The sequence below is a fragment of the Manis pentadactyla genome, chromosome 5, assembly GCF_030020395.1.
Source record: "Manis pentadactyla isolate mManPen7 chromosome 5, mManPen7.hap1, whole genome shotgun sequence".
NCBI classification, from domain to species: Eukaryota; Metazoa; Chordata; class Mammalia; order Pholidota; family Manidae; genus Manis; species Manis pentadactyla.
In genome coordinates this window covers 111,613,058-111,634,563 of record NC_080023.1, presented here as the reverse complement: position 1 = coordinate 111,634,563, position 21,506 = coordinate 111,613,058, and the positions used below count along the sequence as shown (strand labels likewise).

The window sequence follows — 21,506 nt, the reverse complement described above, 5'->3', positions numbered from 1 at the left end:
GGCTAAGAGGCCCAAGGTGGGCGGGGCTAGCCGTGGGGTTGGGGAGTGCAGGGGGCGGGGAGAAGGAGGAAGGCGCTGACGGGCAGTGATGGCGGCGGGTGATGGGGACGTGAAGCTAGGCACCCTGGGGAGTGGCAGCGAGAGCAGCAGCGACGGCGGCAGCGAGAGCCCGGGCGGCGCAGGAGCAGAAGGGGGTGGCTGGGTGGCAGCGGCGTTGGCGCTTCTGACGGGGGGCGGGGAGATGCTGCTGAACGTGGCGCTGGTGGCGCTGGTGCTTCTGGGGGCCTACCGGCTGTGGGTGCGCTGGGGGCGGCGGGGTACTGGGGCCAGGGCCGGGACGGGCGAGGAGAGCCCCGCCGCCTCTCTGCCTCGTATGAAGAAGCGGGACTTCAGCTTGGAGCAGCTGCGCCAGTACGACGGGTCCCGCACCCCGCGCATCCTGCTCGCGGTCAATGGGAAAGTCTTCGACGTGACCAAAGGCAGCAAGTTCTACGGCCCGGGTGAGGAGGCGTTGGAAGGGGAGGGGGAGGACCCCCCTCAAGCGCAGCCCCCATCTGATGGGGAGGCACCGGTTCAGTTTGCCCGGGCATGCGACGCCTGGACCCCTGCGCCTCGGCTGCAGCACAGGGCATGGCCCGCCCCCCTCGCGCCCGTAGCCGTGGGCACCCCCAGCTTTTCCCCGAAGTCGGGGTCCCAACGTCGCCCCAGGAGCCAGCTCTCCGCTTTCGTCTTTCTTCATCCTGTTTCACCTCAAAGCCTTTTATTGTGCAGAGTTTTTCAAAATAGTTGTCGCCAGTCACGGTGGCCCTCAACCTTCCCTGAGCTTTCTGAACCCTGAACGAGTGGAGGCAGAAGGAGGGAAGATTATTCTAAAGTAGGCACTTAAAGTTTTAGGCCCTGTAATTCACAGCTTTCCTTTCTTTACCCTTTTTTTGCCCCTTTTCCTGATTCCCCCTTTTCCTCTACTACTCCCCATAAGGCCACGTTTAGATGCAAAGTTGTTTCTAGTCCCGACTCTCTCTAGTCGGTAAAGTCTGGACATATCAGCAATACTTCACACACCCCCTTCCCTTTTTTTTAAAGAACACTTTTAATTTGGAGATGCTGTCCAAGATTAGCAATATTTGTGGGATGAGGACAGGCCAGAATGCAGATCTTAGTAAAGACGGACAAGGCTGTTCGCCCTCAGTTTGTGGGAGGAGGAGCACATAGAACCAGCAGGCATGCCTAGCTAGTTTTTTTTCTTTTGTTTTTTGGTAGTAGGAAGGCAAGTATTCAAATACGCGTTGATAAGGACTTTACTGTATTTTCTGGGAGAAGAAAATTTAAAAGACCTGTAAACTCATTCCCCTACACCCCAGAACCATGTAGGTAGGGTAGTTGGTTTAGAAGCCTTTCTTTTGCAATGTAGCTATAGCATACATTTTGGATTATGCTAATAAACCTCAGTTCAAACTCATGGAACCTGTTGGTACACCATGAAATTGAGCAACATTGTACATCCTGGTTATGTAGTAATTCTAAGATTTAAAAATGTGACTACAATAAAGAATAAATAATAAACTTAGAGACCTAGAGTAACCTGTTATATTCGAAAGAGTACATCCAAGGTTTAAAGTCAAGGGGGTTGGCAAGTTTAAAAACAAATTAGTGTCCTCCTTGATTTAACCTGTTAGTATCTGAGATTTATTGACCATTGCAAATATACACTTCTGATCTGATTTCAGTGCTTGGTGCCTAGAAGGTATTTTAGAAGTGCTTTGGTTTGTTGTTTGTTAATTGGAGTAGAGGTAAGAAATCGGAGATTTTCCGTGAACTATTTTTGAGGTGCTTGTATTTTTGCATGTATATCTACATTCAATCTAGATAAGTCATAGATAGCTTATAATTTATTTCTGGTTATGTAAATGTGAAAACCAGATGTCTACCCACTTAGATCAGCTGAGATGGTTAATACTTCTTTTGTTTACTTAGGAGTATGTGGAACAAGAGACTAGGGCCAAAGTACAGTATTTAAATGGACAAGTCAAATTAGTTTTTTTTCAGTTAAGAATTTACACAATATATTGTACCTAAAGTTTGTCCCCCATTGATATTAACAAGTGTGTTCATTGATGAGAAACTGTAAAATTTTAGATTTTTAATATAGATCTCCCCACTAAAAGATATACTTTTGTAGCCCCTGTCTAAACTGACAATGAAGCAAAGTATTAGTGCAAAGAAGCCTCTTAGTCCTAACACATTATGCCTTGCCACTATGTGAAAATAGTACAGGAGATAACCAGACACAGTTTACCAGCCTCAGTGACAAATGTTCTGCAACAGAAATTAAAAATTAAGATGAAAGTCCTAGGTGTAATGTAGAGCCTTTGTGTTGCTCAAGCAGTGGGGGGGGCTGCTCCATTAACAACAGAGAAGTCAGTTTTAGGTTGGCTTCCACCAATTCTCAGGTTCTAATGAACAGCCTCAGAGTAATATTCAGTTACTTATTCTAGGTATTTATTGATCAACAACCTAACAGAGATACTCGTAATAGTTCATAAATGAAAGGAACCTTTAAGGTAGCCAGATGATCTATGGGCTTGGGATCTGTCGATACTTCACATTAATAGAAGATAAAGCCCTTCCCAAAAGTCTTGAAGCTAAATGGCTATGAAACAGATGTAAGTTCACTGTGGGTTTTAATTTTTATTTTCGTATTCAAATCAATTAAGAAGTTCTGTGGCAGAGTATTTCAGAAGCAGTAATCCTTATCTGAGAATCTTAGCTTGAAAGAATGAGCAAAGGGAGCCAGAAAACCTAGTTTCCATGCCTAGCCATTACCTACTCCCATTTCACAAAAATGGTTATAGAGTTAAAGATTGTTTTGTGAGGTTTTTTTATGCTGAAGATTCTTTTCTTTTTAGTCTTCCATTTTTAAAGTTCAGGTTCTTAAAAAGTTAAATATTGACAGTTCAGTGGAGTAAACACGTGTTGGCAAACAGCTGGCTACATTTGTCAGTATTAAATTTAGTAACAGTTCAGGCACTTGGCCAACATGAGAAAAGTGGTAGTGTGAGAAACAATGAATATGGGAGGAGAAAGGGAACCAGGTTTGTTAAGCATCTACTACATTGCATCAGATCCGTTAATTTGTCATCTTCACAGTGGCTCAGTGAGATTAGCAAGTATTTCTGCCCTTCAGGTGGAAGTCTAAGGTTTATTTATTTTGGGTCAGTGGGCCTGGGTCACACAGTCGTGGCATTCACATTCAGATATATTTGACCACAAAGCCTATGTACATTATTTCAGGTAAACTACATTCTGGTATAAAGTTTACTGTTGTTTTTTATACCTTCTCAGGATTCCCTTAAGGAATTAAAGCCTCAAAGAAACACACTTTTGTGCCTTACGTTGTGCTGTCAAATATGCTAGCCACAACCCCACGTGTCTTAAATTTTTAATTAATTTAAATATTAAAAATTGAGTTCCTCAGTCACACCGCATTTTAAGTGCTCAGTAGCCACAGGGCTACCATATTAGGCACTGCACTTTATAGGATATTTCCATGTTCCCAGATAGTTCTTTTCAACAGCATTGATTCTGGAGGTCAGGTAGGAGGAGGACACTCCGCTTATTGAACTTTATTTCATTTAATTTTCAAACCGCCCTGAGAGATAAGTAATATTCCCATTTTATGGATGTGGAAACTGAAACTCAGATTTTGCCCAAAGTCACATAACTAGTAAGTGGTAAAGCTAGAAATCAAACCCAGTCTAATGGTCTTCATAGGCCATCCCTTCCCTTTGTATCACAACATAATTTCACATGTTTCCAGAGTGATAATAGATTAGGAAGATTCAAAACAGTGTAATTTTTAATAATTTGAGTTGATATCACTTCAGTGCAATTCTACCAAAACAGTGTTTTTATTTATTCTTTATTCCTCATACAGACTACTTTTTGACGTATACCAAAGCTGTATTTTCTCCAACTTACTTTTAAATTCCACTAAAAAGAAAAAGAAGTCATATATAAAAAAGTACCCCATGAGATGCTTAGTAATTGACATTGGGGAGAGGAGCACATATACCTTTCAAGTATTTTTCCTCCTTTTTTAACTTTATCTTCAATATGTTAACTTTTATTTATAGCTGCAGAATTGCAGTTGAAGCAGGAATTGGAACATATAGACCAGGCCCAACCTGACTTCCTTCATGGATGTCCTCTTGACACTACTTAGCTCTCAGCTCAGCTTCTTATTTTGAAGCCAGCTGGGTCTGTTTGGCATTACCCATACACATCCATTACCTGCCAGTAAGATAAAAGGATCAGCTAAATTTTCTGATGAATTCTGATACTCTGCTCAAATTTATTCTAGTTATTTCTACAATACCTATTTGCTTGGCTTCTCTGAGTTCAGCATCATTCCATTGTTTTTGATCTTTGAGGGAATCATATTTGTGTTAAATACTAATACAAAGAATAAGAGGATCACGTAAAGCATGTATGAGACCAGATGTTCCTTAAGCTGGAAAAAATGAGTAGATTTAAAAACACCTGAAATTAGCCATCTAGTTCTTTCCATAGTTCTTTCAACAATCTGTGACATAGGCCACTCCTCTTTGTGTACTGGTGACACACATCATTTAAATAACGACTGTACTCTTTAGAACCTACGTCTTGTCTCAAGTTCTTTAATAGAGGATTTTAGCTCCATTTTTAAATACTAGGAAGGAATTGCCTAGATTTCATTACAGTATTACTTAAATAAGATGTTGTGAGAAAGGAGAGTTAGAGTCTTCAAATAGATTGTCCCTACCCTCAATGGAGTTATGGTGTATTGAGGAAGAAAGATAATAAACAGCATTCAACATAATTATAATACATAATTAAATATGTTATGAAAGAAATGAATGGAATACATAACGTGATAATAAAGGACTTTATTTAAATTAGGTAATTACCTTATTTATTTACTAATATAATAAGTTAGTTTAGTTTGGAAGCCATCTAGCACCAGATCTGGAATTGATCATATTGTGTTATTTGACAGAGAAAGAACTATCCTTAACTTTCATTGACTTTTTCAGATTTGACTCCAGCCTTCATTTGATTAGTATTACCTCATTGTTTCTTTTTCCATTCTTTTACTTTTTTTTTTTAAGTATTGTTAATATACAATCTTAGGTTTATTCCAAATGTACATCACAGTGGTTCAACAGTCCCTGTGGTGAACTTACATTGTGAATGCAAATGAGTGTGCCCTTTATCCCCTTCCCCACCGTGCATGTCCCAACCCCTCCTCCATGGTAATCACTAGTCACTTCTCAGTGTCTATGAGTCTACTGTTGTTTTGTTCTTTCTGTTTTGCTTTGTTTTTATATTCCACAAATAAGTGAAATCATGTGGTATTTGTCTTTCTCTGCCTGCCTTATTTCACTGAGTATAATACCCTCTAGATACATCTCTGTTGCTGCAGATAGGAGGATTTCTTTTCTTTTCATGGCTGACTAATATTCCACTGTGTACAGGTACCACATCTTTATCCATTCATCTATTGATGGATGGACACTTAGGTTGCTTCCATATCTTGGCTTTTGCAAATAGTGTGGCGATATAGAGGTGCATATATCTATTTGAATTGGGGATTTTGTTTTCTCTGGGTAAATTCCTAGGAGTAGAATTACTGGGTCAAATGGTATTTCTATTGTTAGTTTTTTGAGGAACCTCCATACTGCTTTCTACAGTGGCTGCACTAATTTACATTTCCACCAGCAGTGCAGGAAGGTTCCCATTTCTCTGCATCCTTGCCAGCATTTGTTGTTTCTTGTCTTTTGGGTGGGTAGTGGCCATTCTAACTGGAGTGAGGTGATATCTCAAAATTTGTGGTTTTAATTTTCATTTCCCTGATGATTAGCAATGTGGAGCATATTTTCGTGTGCCTGTTGGCTATTTGTATTTCTTTGTAGAAGTAGTATCTGTTCAGGCCCTCCACCCATTTTTTAATTGGGTGTTGAGGTGTATGAGTTCTTTATGTATTTTGGATGTTAACCCCTTATCAGATGAGAAATTTATGAATATATTCTCCCATATTGTAGGATGCCTTTTTGTTCTGCTGATGGTGTCCTTTGCTGTACAGGAGCTTTTTAGTTTGATGTAGTCCCACTTGTTCATTTTTTATTTTGTTTCCCTTTCCCAAGGGGATGTGTCTAGGAAAAAATGGCTCATGCTTACATTCATAAGAGTTTTGCCTACATTTTCTTCTAAAGGTTTTATGGTTTCATGACTTACAGTCACATCTTTGATCCATTTCAAGTTTACTTTTGTATATGGAGTTAGACAATAATCCAGTTTCGTTCTCATAACATGTAGCTGTCCAGTTTTGCCAACACCAGTTATTGAAGAGGCTGTCTTTTCTCCATTGTATATTCATGACTCCTTTATCATATTAACCATAGATGCATGGGTTTATATCTGCACTTTCTATTCTGAACTTGAAGTCAGAGAGCATAAACTCCCCAGCTTTGTTCTTCCTTTTCAGGATTGCTTTGGCTATTCAGGGTCTTTTGTGGTTCCATGTAAATTTTAGAACTATTTGTTCCAGTTCATGAAGACTGCTGTTGGTATTTTGATAGGCATTGCACTGAATCTGTAAATTGCTTTGGACAGGATGGCCATTTTGACAATATTAATTCTTCCTATCCATGAGCATGGGATATAGTTCCATTTATTGGTATCTTCTTTTATTTCTCTCCTGAATGTCTTGTAGTTTTCAGAGTAAAGGTCTTTAACCTCCTTGGTTAGGTTTATTCCTAGATATTTTATTCTTTTTGATGCAGTTATAAATGGAGTTGTTTTCCTGATTTCTTTTTCTGCTAGTTCGTTGTTAGTATATAGGAATATAACAGATTTCTATGTATTAATCTTATATCCTGCAACTTTGCTGAATTCACTTATTAGTTCTAGTAGTTTTTTGGTGGATTTTTTAGTTTTCTGTGTACAATATCCTGTCATCTGCTTCATCCTTTTACTTTATAAACAAGTCTGTGTTATGTTTTATTTTCCCCTTATATGACAACACATAGCTGGATTTTTTCATTAAATTTAATATTGACACTATTCCTTTTAACAGCTTAATCAGTTTATGTTTTGTCATTACTAGTATATTCAGATTAATTTCTGCTACCTTAATAACTCTTCTTTGGCATATTTTTCCTTGCCTCTTTTTCCCCCCACCTTTTTTTCTCATTGATTTTTTAAATTCCTTACACTTTTTCTCCTCTACTGATTTGAATGCATTCTATTTCTATTATTGTGGTGATTTCCTTAAGTTTTTTCCATGGACACTATCCTTCTGAACAATATAAGAATGCTAGCAAAACATTTTGGTGTGAATTAGAAAAAAAAGTCTCTTGAAGACACTTTACTGCCATTTGATAGAATATTTTTAATGGGTAAAACTACCATGAATACAAATGTGGATGGTGTCCCTTGGAATTGTGTAGTACACAGTCATGTGTTGTAGCCCTGCTTAGAAAGCTTAACTCTAATTACTTCCCTATCCTATTTTCTTTGTTATTGCTATTAGGCTTCTAGTTCTACTGTATATTTTCAAATACTACTTCTAAATTGGTTAAATTATTATTAGCTTTTTTTTTTAAGTGGTTGTCATTTAAATTATTACCTTTTTTTAAATAGTCATTTAAATTATCAACATAGTTATCATTTTCTTTATTCATTGTCATTTCTTGCATCTCATTCCCTTGCTCAAGGTTCAGTTTTCATGTTAGTGAGGTATATCCTGTAGGTTTTTTTAATTGGTAGAAAAAAAATTCTGTATCTGTTCTCACTCAGGAATAATAGGGTAGGTTTAGGATATAAAATTTTAGATTGTTGTTTTACTTCAAATCTTCAATATTATTATGCCACTGTTTTCTGTAAGTCTGTGTTTGGTTTATTTATTATTCCTTCGATGAATCTGTTTTTTCTTTTTGGTTATAGTTGAGACTTTTTTCCCTTTGTCTTTGGTGTTCTGCTCTTTGACTAGGATTTGTCCAGGTGGGGATCTGATTTTTTTTTTTACAATGTCCCAGAGTAGTAAAATCTGGGAATGTGTGTTATTTATTTATTTTAAAAAATGTGAACCCATTATCTCTTGAATTATTGCCTCCCCCATTGTCTTTATTCCTTCCTCTAGAACTCTTAATAGATACATATTAACTTTTCATTCTATCCTGTATGTCTATTAGTCTTTATATGCTCTCCATTTTTTAATTTAAACAATTATACTATAGTTCTTTAATATGCTTCTCTTTATCTTATTCTTGGGATACCAGTTCTCATATCTGTTGTATAAGCTCATTCTTCCATGGTGGTTTGTTTTTTTCATGTAGTCATGTAATTGCAAATTTATCTTCAGCAATTACTGTCTTTTGTTTCATGGGATGTTTTCTGTCATGTATCATGATCCCTGGGTTGTGGAAATGTTTCTATAGAGTGGTTTTGGGTATGTTTCAAAATAGGAAACATTTAACTCCCTTGTGGAAGTTAAAAAAACAAATAAAACTTTTTTAGTAAGTCATACATGCTCAAGATAGAAAATGTAAAAAGATATATAGTGAAAAACAAGGCTCCTTCCCCCAACCCAGCCATCATGTTCCTCTCCCTAAAGGGAGGAACTAGTCTGACTATTACTGTTCCAGAGCGATTCTCTACTGGTACAAGCATGTGGCTATGTACTCCCCCTACAACAACAGACCCATTTTAGCTATAAACATTTAACAATATTTTAATATCAGTGCAGGCATACCTCAGAGATACTGCAGGTTCAGTTCCAGAGCACCGCAGTAAAGTAAATACTGTGATAAAGTGAGTCAAATGAATATTTTGGTTATAAAAGTTATGTATACACTATACTGTAGTCTATTAAGTGTGCAATAGCATTATGTCTAAAAAACAATGTACAGATCTTAATTTAAAAATACTTTATTGCTAAAAAAAAATAACCATCAACTGAGCTTTCAGCAAGTCATAATCTTTTTATTTTTTTTGGTAGAGATTCTTGCCTTAATGTTGGCTGCTGACAGATCAGGGTGGTGATTTGGCAGCCGTGGCAATTTCTTAAAATAAGGCAGTGAAGTTTGATGCATCCATTGACTTCCTTTCACTTAAACACTTAGAGGCCAGTGTAGAGATATTAATTGGCCTGATTTCAATATTGTGTGTCTCAGGGACTAGGGAAGCCCCAGGAGTGGAGAGGGAGATGGGGAAATGGCCAGTTGGTGAAGCAGTCAGAACTCATGATAGTAAGTTTGTTGTTTTATATGGGCACGGTTGATGGTGCCCCAAAGCAGTAACACCACAATAACATCAAAGAGTATAGATCACAGATCACCATACCAAATATAACAGCAATGAAAAAGTTTGAAATATTGTTAGAATTACCAATACGTAACAGAGAGACACAACTGAGTGGATGCTGTTGGAAAAATAGTGTCAGTAGACTTGAATCATGCAAGGTTGCCACAAAACTTTCAATTTGTTAAAAAAACAGTGTGTTCAAAGCACAATAAGACAAGGTATTCCTATATAAAGAGAGCTATCTCATTCTTTTGAATTTATGCATAATATTCTATTATGTGAATATATAATAACAGCCCACTATTAATGAACATTTGTTTCATTGTTATTACGTTACTGCTATAAATATTCATGTACATGTAATTTTATGCATGTGAGTAAAATTACCTATAAAATAAATTTCTAGAAGTAAAGTTAGTCTTAAGATATGGGCACTTTTAATTTGAGCACTAATTTCTGAATTGCCCTCCAGAGAAGTTGGACCAATTTACACTTACATGAAAATGCCTATTTCTCACCCCCTTGCCCAAAATGTGATATTAAATGTCTTGGTCTTTGTCGATCTGAGAAGTTAAAGTGGTATCTCAATGTTGTTTTAATTTACATTTCTTTTTATCTTGATGCAGTTGGACATCTTAAAAATGAGTCATTTATGTTTCCATTGCTACAAATTATCTGCTCAGATACTCTTCACCACAGTTTGTCATGATACTGGTCTTTTCTTTACAGATTTTAGGTGTTCTGTAACAAGTGAATCAGCCTTTGCTACAAAATTTTTTCCTAGTTTGCTCTTTTACTTAGTGTTTTAAAACCATGCAAAAATTTTTGGTTTTATTATTGAAACTTATCTTCATTTTATGGCCGCTGGGCTTTGTATCACACAGCTTTTTGCACTTCAAAGATTATTTTTTAAAATCTGTAGTTTCTTTAGTACTTCATAGTTTTGGTTTTTAGTTCCATTTGGAATTTGTTTTAAGATCTGAAATGGGGATCCAACTTTTGTTTTTTATACAGAAGGCTATTCATTTATCCCAACATAATTTTTTTTTTTTTTTACCAACACTTGCAATGTCATCTTTACTGTTTATTAAATTCCAGTAGATGTTTAAGTCTGTGCTTTTTTCCACCTTAGCATTCTGATTTTACATGGGCTATGTAAACTCAGTCTCCACTCCCATGTGTAACACAGGCCTGGGGTTTTAATTTTTTGTCTTCCCTGCTCCCACCCCACCATGGACCCTGGGACCAAGGTCATGAGCTCAGCCCATAGTATTGCTGAGAGCTTTCTAGTTTGAATTTCAGAAGCAAGACTGAGTTTGCAATCACTCTTAGAATTACAGTATTAAAGAGATTATCTAGTTCAGCCCCCAACTTTAGGCAGGTAAAATTCTTTCCCCATTTCATACCAAGGCCTCTAAAATTTGCCCAGTGTCACATGTTGGGGGGAGCCTCTAGAACCCAGTTATCTTGGCTTTTTGAGAGATATTCTTTCAGTTTTGTCATGCTGCCTTCTTCTTAAAAATCTTAGAGGACTTCCTAGACCTAAGTATAAAAGAACAATATTTGTTAGTTGGATTTAATTTAGTCACTGTCACGTTTTGCTTCATTTGTTCCTAGACCCATTATAATCTTGTTTGGAGTAAATTACTCAATACCAATAAGATGTTTTTAAATTTGCTTTAAGTAATCACTGAAGACTATTGTCAAACAGGCCAGATAACTGGGCTGCTTATAAACTTTAATGAATTAAAGTTTGTCTTGAGAGCTATGGTTTATATACCATGGAAATAGCTAAAATATTCATTCTGGAATTTTCTCCTCTTCATAAATACTAATGTGTAGTACATAGTCATTCTGTAATCACAAACTCATCTGTTATATAAGATATTTTACTTTCTCCTATAATTTTCTGTTCGTTAAGTTACTTTGCAAAATACTGTTTTTTGATGACCATATGTTTTTGCCTTTTCAAAAATATGTTACCCCATTCTACCTGATGGTAGATTTACTGGTTTTTGAACTTTAAAAGTCTATACCACAAGTTGTGTTAACTCTTAAAATGAAATCTGAATTGTAACTAGTATAATGCCATTTTGGCATGTTTAACAATAACTTTGAAATAAGTTGTTTTTAAAATGACATCCTAAAATATTACTAAGTACATCTAAGAGAATCAACTTCGGCTGAATAATTGTTTTTCATTTTTGTAGCAAGAATTTTCTTGACATCATAAATCCATTTTCATTTCAGCATTTTATTTTTATCTTTGATAAAGCAACAGAATGTAATTCTCCTAGTTATTAATGAAAGTTAATGTCAAAATGAGTCTTAGTAGTTAAAACAACCTGATTAGTTTATATAAACTAGCCTCTCTTTTTTGTAAATTATACCATACCTAAAGACCTAATACCATTTAAAATGTGCTTTCCTTCATAGCTCTATGTTATTTTAGTATTACAGGTTGCCAAGTATAGTTATCAAAATACTGGAATTACTAACATTTAGGTATGTTGATGTATTGGGGTAGTGGAATGGAAGGTCCTGATGCCTTCTCAGATAGGCTTCTGGTTGTATTATGAATGCTGAAAAATGTACTTTAATTAGACTTCATATCCCTTCACTGAGCATCCTCTCCAATTCCATCTCCAGTTCTAATGTTATGTTCTTTATGATCTTAAAGGAAAAGCAAAGAAAACTGTTACCAAAAATATTTTTTTCAGAAGTTAAATGCTTTCTGAGGGAAATTCTAAACATGTAAAGACAGCTTGATATTGTTTAGAGAGTGGTGAAATATGTTAATCACTGAGTCATTCTTTTCGATACAAGAGTTAAAAAACATTTTGTCTAGATTTGGGCTTGGATTATTAATTGTTGACTCAAGTTCACTCTTACTAAGTCAGCCATCTAAAAAAAAAAAGAAAGAAAAACCCGTGTTCTTATGAAGTTTTGTTTTTACAATCAATACTGAGGCCTCATTAGGGAAGTTGGCAGAAAATTTCACTAGAGAGTTCACTGGTATTTCTTAGTATATTCAAAAGATGGAGGGTTTTCTGATTGCTGTTTTTTATAATGATCATCTTTCCTTCTCTCCATTTTACCATTTAGATGTTTTTATGGTTTATACTCTGAAGTACCCAAAAGTAGATTGACTTTTGCAGGCCAGGGAGGTCAATATTGCAGTAAAATGCTAGGAAAAGTTGGTGGCTAGCTTTTTTGTTATTCTCTTCCATTTTGATTTAACATGTATTCTAAAATACCCATTCTCCTGGAATTTTGTAGTTAGTGGAACATTCCACTTTTCAGGATTATCATTCCATCTTTGGGTTTTGGTCTTCTGTTTTCTCAAAGTGTAGTATGTTTGGGGTAAGTAAAAAAATGGAAATAATACTTCTCAATTGTGTCAGTAATTTTAGGCAAGTCACTGAATGCTTCTGCTCCTGTTCATCTGCCAAGTTGGGAGGCCCAAAATGGTCTTCTACTTTGCAAGACTGTGGGGAAAGACAAGTCAGAGTGCTAGAAAATTCTCTAAAAAGTTCAAACTATCATTTTATAGTTGTAGCCCTGATCAGTTTTATTTTTCCTTTTGTGTGTTTGACTCATTGCTCTTTTAAGTTTGTAATCATTGCTCTAGTTGGCATTAAGAGGCCATATAATGTTTATAGGTATTACCATTGTTGTTTCTAAAGAAAAAAATTCGCACTAGTTCAATTTTTATGCTTTCCATCTCCTGAAAACAGTCATTGCCATAATGCATATGGAGTTATGCAAAAAGGAAACAAAAAACAGACACAGCCACTGTATGGTGAGCTACTTTTCTTTTCCCTAGGGATTGTTCTTGCTCAATTTTAAAAGTTAACATTTCTCCAGAATTATTAATGCCAATTTAATGAACTTACTCTGTAAGATTTTACTCTGTAAATAGAAAGACTATTGAATTTCTTCCTCTTAAATGCTTAATACCCTTTTGAGTGTCAGTTGAGATAATGGGCAAGGTTGGAAAGCTGTAAATGTTGGCCAATTGTAAATAGTGTTCTATTTTCTTAAATAGAAGATGAATTTAAAAGTGTAAAATGGTAACCTAAATTTATATTACTAGGAGAATGATTGAATTAATTACAAGTATACTCATTCAGTGGGAAAATGTATAACCATTAAATGATAATTGTGATAGTACCTAATATTAAGTAGCAGTATGGAAGATACTTAAGAATGGTAAAAGCAGGATAAAAAGATACTAGCAGTACTTTACTATTATTTTCATATTAATATATCAATAACATAACAATGCTGCTTATTAAAGTTTATTGCTAATGCTGCTTCTGATTCCATGGTTATTGCCATAAACTTTTCAGAGAGTGGGTTTCTTACATCCAATCAACTTTATGGTGCACTGCTTTCTGCAAGTCAAATTAATGTCCATACACATTTAGGTTTTACCTACTTAAGTAGAATTTGAATTCTACTCTCAGAGGTACAGTTTTTGATGTATACTTTTAAATTTCCTAAATGCCTTCAAATATGAATATAGGTATAATTATTATTCTGCTCATTGAAGAATCAAGGAGGTACCAGTTTTTTTCTACTTCTCATTAGACAATACTCTATTAACTGGATAATAAGCTCTCCTATTGACCACTCACTCTGTTGTTGTAATAATTAAGCCAGTCATTCTGATTTTAAAATTATTTTCTCTAAATTACTTTTGTTGTGTGTGGATAACTTTCAGACTCAGGAAAGAAATGTTTTCTTTTGTGAAATTATGCATTTTGGAAATTATTTGTTAGCACATAATTCTTTCTTTCTTTTATTAGCACTTAATTCTTGAAATATTTTACACAGAAAAATCTACATGGTCTTCTCTGCAGCCTAAGATGAAGATAGCAATAACTCTTAAAAGATTTTTATTAATAAAAATAATATTTTTATCATTTTGTAACATACTGTGTGTGTGTATATATTACTGTATGTGTGTGTGTGTGTGTGTGTGTGTATATATATATATATATATACACTTCTGAATTGCTTTTATTGGTTAATATATCACGGACTTCTTTATCTGTATATGTAGTTACTTCATTCTTTTTGAAAGGTGTGTACTACCCCATTAATTTAATGTACTATAATTTATTTAACCAATTTCTTTATGTAGAAAATTAGAATTGTTTCAGTTTTCTTTAGTAGTATGTGTTTTAAATAACTGAAGTGTCTTTTTTATCATATATTTGGGTGGAGATTTTGCTTACCTAAGTGAATCTGTTTAAAGTAAAGGGTCAAAATTTACAGTTCTTCCTTATTTGGAATTGCAGCTAAATTTCTTCATTTGAAAGAAATATTTTATGTTCCTACTTCATTACATGCAGCATGCTAGGCATTGAGAATGAGCAAGACTGTTGCTTCTGTCAAGGACAGACTTTGAGAATGGCTCGCTTCTGTCAGCATATAAATCATGCAATTCCTTTCTAGAGAAGATGTTTCCCAGTTCCTTGGACAAAATGCTAATTGGGTTCTATCAGTCAGAAGAGCTATTCCTTAAAGCCACTTGCTGTGACAAGTGAAAACCATTATTTTCTTTAATGATTTTTCATAATTTATATAGATAACTGAGTATATTATGACAGATGATATTTATTTTGAAAATGGGTCATATTTCTGATAAAACCATTCAGCACGTATTTGTTGACCATCTATACATGCTGGTCACTGAACTAGCCACTGGGTGCTCAGCGATGATAATAGTCTGCTCTCATAGTTACAACCTGCATTGGACAGGAGGAAGAAAATTGTTTTAGATCCACAATTCACTTGAGTCCTTAAAGCAGCTCATAGGCAATTGATAATTTATAGATGCCACAATTAACAGCAATCAGTAAAGTATAATTTTCCTTAAGCAAACTAATTCTCTAAGTTTCCTCTTCTCCACAATACCTTACAGTCTTCATCTTTGAATACAAATTGTGTTATCTGAAATAATTGAAATTTAAGGTTTAAATTTTCAGTGAAAAGCTTTACTTTGGTCAAAAGGCAGATTTCTAAGAAATTTCTTGTCATCCCATCTAATCTGTACATGTTTTGAAATTAAGGCTGTATACCAAATATAAGGCATTATGAGGTTTATTTTATTAGCTTTTTCCTTTGAGGCTTTCTAAAGTATTTTTAGGTAATCTAAATAATTTCTTTTCCCCCCTCCCCAGCTGGTCCATATGGAATATTTGCTGGAAGGGATGCCTCCAGAGGACTAGCAACATTTTGCCTAGATAAAGATGCACTTAAAGAGGAATATGATGATCTCTCAGATTTGAATGCTGTACAAATGGAGAGTGTGCGAGAATGGGAAATGCAATTTAAAGGTACCTTCATTTTGTTGGGTTCTTTCAGAGTATTAAATTAATGTCCAAAAAAAGTGTATACTATTTCCCATTCTTTGAGAGCCTAAGGATGTTACCTGTTTTCATCATCATCATTATTTTATGATAAACAGTTAAATATCAATATGATGGTTACTTATAAATCCATATTATAAAATTGACTTGTTACAGACTATAAGTCTAACAAACATTATGACATCTTTAGTCTTACAAGGCTTATTCAGTAAGTATAGTTTTTTTAATATAGACTTATTTAAACCTGAATTGATTAATATTGATACTACAGTTATAATTTATTCCAAAATTATTGATCTTACCCTCAAACCATAAAGAAAAAATGCCATCCCCTTTAGTATACCCTTGTGACATTACCTCGTGTGTGACACTCAGGACAGCTATTTATATGACCTATGAATCCCTTGAAACAGTTCTTTTGGCTTCTTGGCACTTGTACTGGTTCTGCCCTATGAAGCTGTCCTCCTCTCTTACCCTCTTGGTTTATCATTTAATCACTTAACCCAGGTTCAAATTCCTAACCAAGAAATGACTATACACATATCACCTTAGATCTGACTATATTCTAAATTAAACACCTGGCAACATAAAAATAAGCAATATTACAGAGATCTAAGAAGAGAGTTTGATAGGAGAAATAATAGTGGTGCCAACAGGGGCCTCACACTGAGATCTCAAAGAACACAGGATATTAAGTAACAAATGACTTCATTTCTTCATTTGATTTTTTTTCTTGGGGACTATTAGCATATGCCATATTTTCTCCCCAGGAATATCTCCCCAGGATCTACTTATCATATGATTTTCCATCTTATGTATTCTTTTCCCTACCTTCCTTAGCACCAAAAAAGTCACCATTTCTTTTTCTATGATCTTCTCCAATCCAAACTATTAATCCTGTATTTTATTGCAACTCAGTTCTATACAAAATCCAGTATATGTATAAAATTTGAAGAACTATTCTGAGACTCACAATGCACATCACAGTTAGACCAGTGTCAGAGTACATGTCACCAGACCTAACCCAAAAGCCTGGGATCGGTAGGTCTGAGGTGGGTCCTGGACATGCATATTCTTTAAAAAGCTCTCCAGGCGATTCTGCTGCTGTGCTCTTGGTTAGGAACCATAGTGTGGGACATCCCTGCAAAGCACAATCCCTAAGCTTTATAAATTCCCTAATCCTGTTTTCTTTTGTTCAAGCCTTACATGAGTACAAAGACCTGCCAAGGTGAGCAATAGGAGAAATTTTGGCTTATTCTGTGCAATTCTAAAAGAAGCAAACACCTTCTGTGCTGTATAATGGACTAGTGAAACACATTTGATTGCTTTTGATCTCCTTTTGATGTATCTTTCAGAAAAATATGATTATGTAGGCAGACTCCTAAAACCAGGGGAAGAACCATCAGAATATACAGATGAAGAAGATACCAAGGATCACAATAAACAGGATTGAACTTTGTAAACAACCAAAGTCAGGGGCCTTCAGAACTGCAACTCTTACTCTTTCACAGAATGTCCAGCGTCCTTGGGTTGGTTCACCTGCTGCAAAAAACATTCAACATATTGTGTACAAGCTAAATGAGTCTCCGGTGAAGATTTGAATACTAGACCTTATTTCTGCTGCCACACTCACTTGTTGCAGTTGTTTGTAATGTCTGGTGGGCCTTCATCATCCTAAAAAGGAGGAGACAGGGATTTTTTAAAGAGTAAGAAAGTCATTAGGTTACTTTCTTTTCTTTTTTTTAAATCAGAGACAACCAGATATGTGTTTGCTACTTAAGTGTACAAATCTCCTCAAAAAAAAAACAGCAAGGGATTGCTGTTCCATGTGCTGTATTTCTGTTTTAACATTGAGGGTGAGAGGAGGCCTGGGCAGTAGACGTGGGAGCACACATCCATTGGAGTAGTTTAGGCTACTGAAACATGACAATGTGAATTCCCAGACTTTCTTTTTGTGTTTTGTTAGGGAAAAGGAAAAACCTTTATTTCTAAATCTTTGGAAATTAGAAGGGATTTCAAGTGGATTTAAGTGAAAGCTATTCCCCAACAGTAAGAACATTTAAAACTAGTTTATTCCTTCCCTGCCCCTATATCAAATCAATATTAATTGTGCCTTATTTCACTTATATAGACTTGAATTATTTTTAGGGAAAGCCCCTATGTGAATTCAGAAGTCACTACAAGCAGCATTAAGCCTGAAATTTAAATATTCTGTTGACTGTAAAACCTTGATGTCATTCTGTGTATATAGAATGTAAAAGGAATATTCAGTGTTACTGCCATATGTTAATATACACAAACTTAATTAGCATTGTAATGGCCAAATGCATTCCCCCCATGCTTTTGTCTTTTCAAAAGAATTGAAAAACAAATCAACACCTCTGTCCCCCAACAGCTGCCTAAGTTTAGGAATCTGACTCACGTCTCACTGGTGTGGGTTCATGGGGCTGTAGTATGGGTGTTGTATGGGTGTGTCTGTGTGTGAGAGCGCCTTGGAAGGGACTTGCAGATACTGTAAATACCAGTACCGTTTTAATAAAGCATGTACAATAAACCAAATAAGCTTGAGTTGGACTTTATATACAAACTGTAAGCCAGTGCATTATGACACGGTAGTCAAGATTGTGCATTTGATTCAAGATACAGAACAATCTCAGAAATGAAAAGCAGGCACTGGTGTGAACTAAGTCGTACACATTGTACCACATTCATTGTAACTGTAGGAAGACATGTTCCACTTTGTGGAACATTCTTGAGATCTGAGGTAATTCAGGTAAGGATTGATATAAAAATGTACGTATTTTTACTTTATATTTTGATGCCAACTGATTATACTAGAAGTAATAGCACTCCAGGTGGTAGTTATTGAACACAAAACAGTAAAGGATATTATGATGATAGGTATTCTTCCATTGCTAGTTTGGAAAAGCCCTTTCTAAAAGCCCTATATGTATGTCAGTTACTTGATTTTATCATCACCAGACTGTTCAGGTTTTTGGTTGAGGACAAGTTAACACCAAAAAAGTTTTTTTAACAACTCACTAGTTGAAGAATAAGACTTTTCCTGCTTTGTGAGTATAAATGATGCAGAAGCCATCAAAAAAAGGGGAACTTTTAACTGCAATAATAAGCTGAAGTATGTAAAATATTACATTCTATTATATGCAGTCTTGGAGTGTTTGTAGAAAATGATGAGCTTCAGCCAAATCTCTGCTGAAGACTGGATGTAAAGACTGAAGAGTGTTGGTAAATGTGTGTAAAGTATTTTCTAAACAAATTGTTAAAGTACATGTCCTCTGTAGTAAACTGATACTTCTATATAGGAATCATTTGAGCCTAAAGTTCAGAAATAAATCTATACTTGTGAATAAAGAAACCCTAAATATTCATGCAGTAAAAAAATTATGCGGTCTGTTAAGAAAAATGAGTACTTTTGTGTTTGGGACTTGAAATAAACAGTGTTCTACAAATAATTCCTCAATTTCAGTCGAATGTTTCTCATTCTCAGGTAGTTTGATGGGCAGTGTTTGAGAAAGGGGATGGGAGCTATTGTGGTATTTTTGCTGTTTCCTCCCTTAGGCACTATTTCCCTAACTTGCCTGATTGTTTGAACCTAGAACTATCTGAGGTGCTTGAACTACAAATTTTTGATCCCCAATCCAAACCTAACACCCTCTGAGCCAGAGTTGAAGGAGAATGGGTCACTACCTCTATTGTCAGAGAAGTGCCCTGAGTAATCTTTATCAGCCACATTTTAGGAAGACCACAGTAATCTTTTCAAGTTAAATTATGTCATCCACTTGAAATGATTTAATGGTCTAATTCCTGTATTTGTTGGGGGTTTTTTGTATCATTCCCTAAACAACTTTAAGAGTTTCTGAGTTAAAAATCAGACCTCACATAAAAATCTAAAGTGTGATTTTTAAAAATAAGATTCAGACTTTCATCTTTTGATAGCATCTTCAAGTTAGCATATGTCTCCCAAATCTATACTGTGTGTAGTAGCCAGTTTCTTTCCATTAGGAAATGAACCCATTTAGATACAAGATCAAGTTTTTAAAACCTTGACTATGGTGCTAAGGCTGCCTTTATTATTCCTGATGGTAAGTCTACCCATGTTTTTGTTTGTTTTTAAGTCTGCAGATCCAGCACTACACCTGCCTACCCACAATCTTTAGCTAAAGTTAACATTGAACATGGAGAAAAGTGTTCTCTTGAAAACTTGCCATTGAATCAGACTCTCCTTATCCAAGTATTCCATTACCTCTAATGGTAACTGAGAATTGCAGCAAATTGCTAGAAATGTATGCCATTGGCTTGTTAACTCATTGAATAACCATACAGAGCTTTAATGGTTTAGAATAAGCTGGCAATACTATATAAAGAATTTGTAAAATTTTTAAGTTCTGAGCATAGTGGAAATAACAGACATTGGATATTATAGTGATGGTGGTGGTAGTTTTCTTCTAATGAGTTAAAAGTGGCAAATGCTGAAAGGCACCGTTGGGAGTGTGTATGTTCCGTTAAGGTCAACTATCAATTTGGTAGATGATATTAATCACAGATGATGATCTGCTTGTTGTGGCAGCTTTCAAATAAAGACCGCCCAACTTCCCTTTGCTGTTTTTAGGCAAGACATCATCCTCAGGCTATGTCAAAAAGCCTGTATTTCTTCATGCAAGTCAGACTTTGAAGAGACTGAGCTAGATATCAGCTTTGCATTTGTTCTACCATTGTTAATGACTGAGACCATTTGGGCTGCCTGCTGACTCCAAGAGAGCACTTGACATGCTGTGAACACTGGTTTATTCTCAAGAGATTTTTCTATCATACTGTACCTGCATAGTACCCAACTAAGCCAAATCATGCAGTTTGGTGTAAGAAGACTGATAAATACTTGCATATTTCTTTTGGAAGCATTTTAATGGCTATGTAGTATTGTTCCCAAATATAATTTTTAGTGAAAGTGCAGGATATTCTGTATATGGTGTAATGCCAATTTGGTTAAAGTAGGAAAGCAAAGTTTGAAAACTGGGTTAACAATTTAAAAACTAAAATATTCTTTTGCCTGGTTATAAAAAGTAATAAATGCTTAATGTACAGAAAAATATTAAGAAAATAAAAATTAAGTAAAATTAACCTTTTCCTACATCTCTCTCCAGTCCCTTTCTATTTATACAGGATTACGGTGTATTCTCTAAAGTTTCAGACTTGAGATATCCATCCAGTCACTGCTGGTGTCCCTACCTGGAATCTCAAAATGAATGCATCATCACTCCCAAAAACTTGCTCCTGCTCTTATGCTCCCTGTCAGAGAGATACTGCTGTACTCTACTGACTTGTCTTCTTAACTCCCTTTTTGTTCTCATCAAATTCATCCTCCCTGTTGGTGATCTAAAGTGTAAATACCTGATTTTCCTACTGAAAGGCCTTCTGTGGCTCCATCTTTCCTAAAGAACCAAGGTATGGCTCAGGCCGTCTTCATCAGCTCCTACAGCACTGCCTGCTACATGGAAGGGCATGTAGTTTGCAGAATGCACCCCTAACTGCTTACCGACTCCATTCGTCAGTTTGGATTATACACTTTGCCACACCTTCCCAAGTTAACTGCCCTCCTAATTTGCTCAGTCTTAGAGACTCAGGCTTAGACTCAATACCCGCAGACTGAATCAGGGAGTCCCCATTCCATGCCACTGTAATAACACACTTGTGTCACTGAATTTACTATGGTGTGTTAAGAACATCTCCCTCTCCAAATAAGCTAGGGACCAGAGCATACTCAAA

At 35.8% G+C, this 21,506-nt stretch overlaps 1 protein-coding gene across 3 annotated transcripts; it reads left to right on the top strand.

Moving 5' to 3' along the window:
- Window positions 1-56: 56 nt before the first annotated feature.
- On the top strand, window positions 57-20,861 carry PGRMC2 (progesterone receptor membrane component 2). Of its 3 annotated transcripts, none has more exons than XM_036932736.2 (3): window positions 57-500; window positions 15,534-15,689; window positions 20,353-20,861. In XM_036932736.2, the coding sequence occupies exons 1-3, from the start codon at window positions 89-91 to the stop codon at window positions 20,427-20,429; spliced, it is 645 nt and encodes a 214-aa protein (XP_036788631.2). In that variant the 5' UTR covers window positions 57-88; the 3' UTR covers window positions 20,430-20,861. The 3 variants fall into 3 exon arrangements, with proteins under 3 accessions (XP_036788631.2, XP_036788632.2, XP_036788630.2); XM_036932737.2 differs by lacking the exon at window positions 20,353-20,861 and adding an exon at window positions 16,923-17,054 and having other exon boundaries at window positions 58-500; XM_036932735.2 differs by lacking the exon at window positions 20,353-20,861 and adding an exon at window positions 17,078-19,203 and having other exon boundaries at window positions 60-500.
- Window positions 20,862-21,506: the final 645 nt, after the last annotated feature.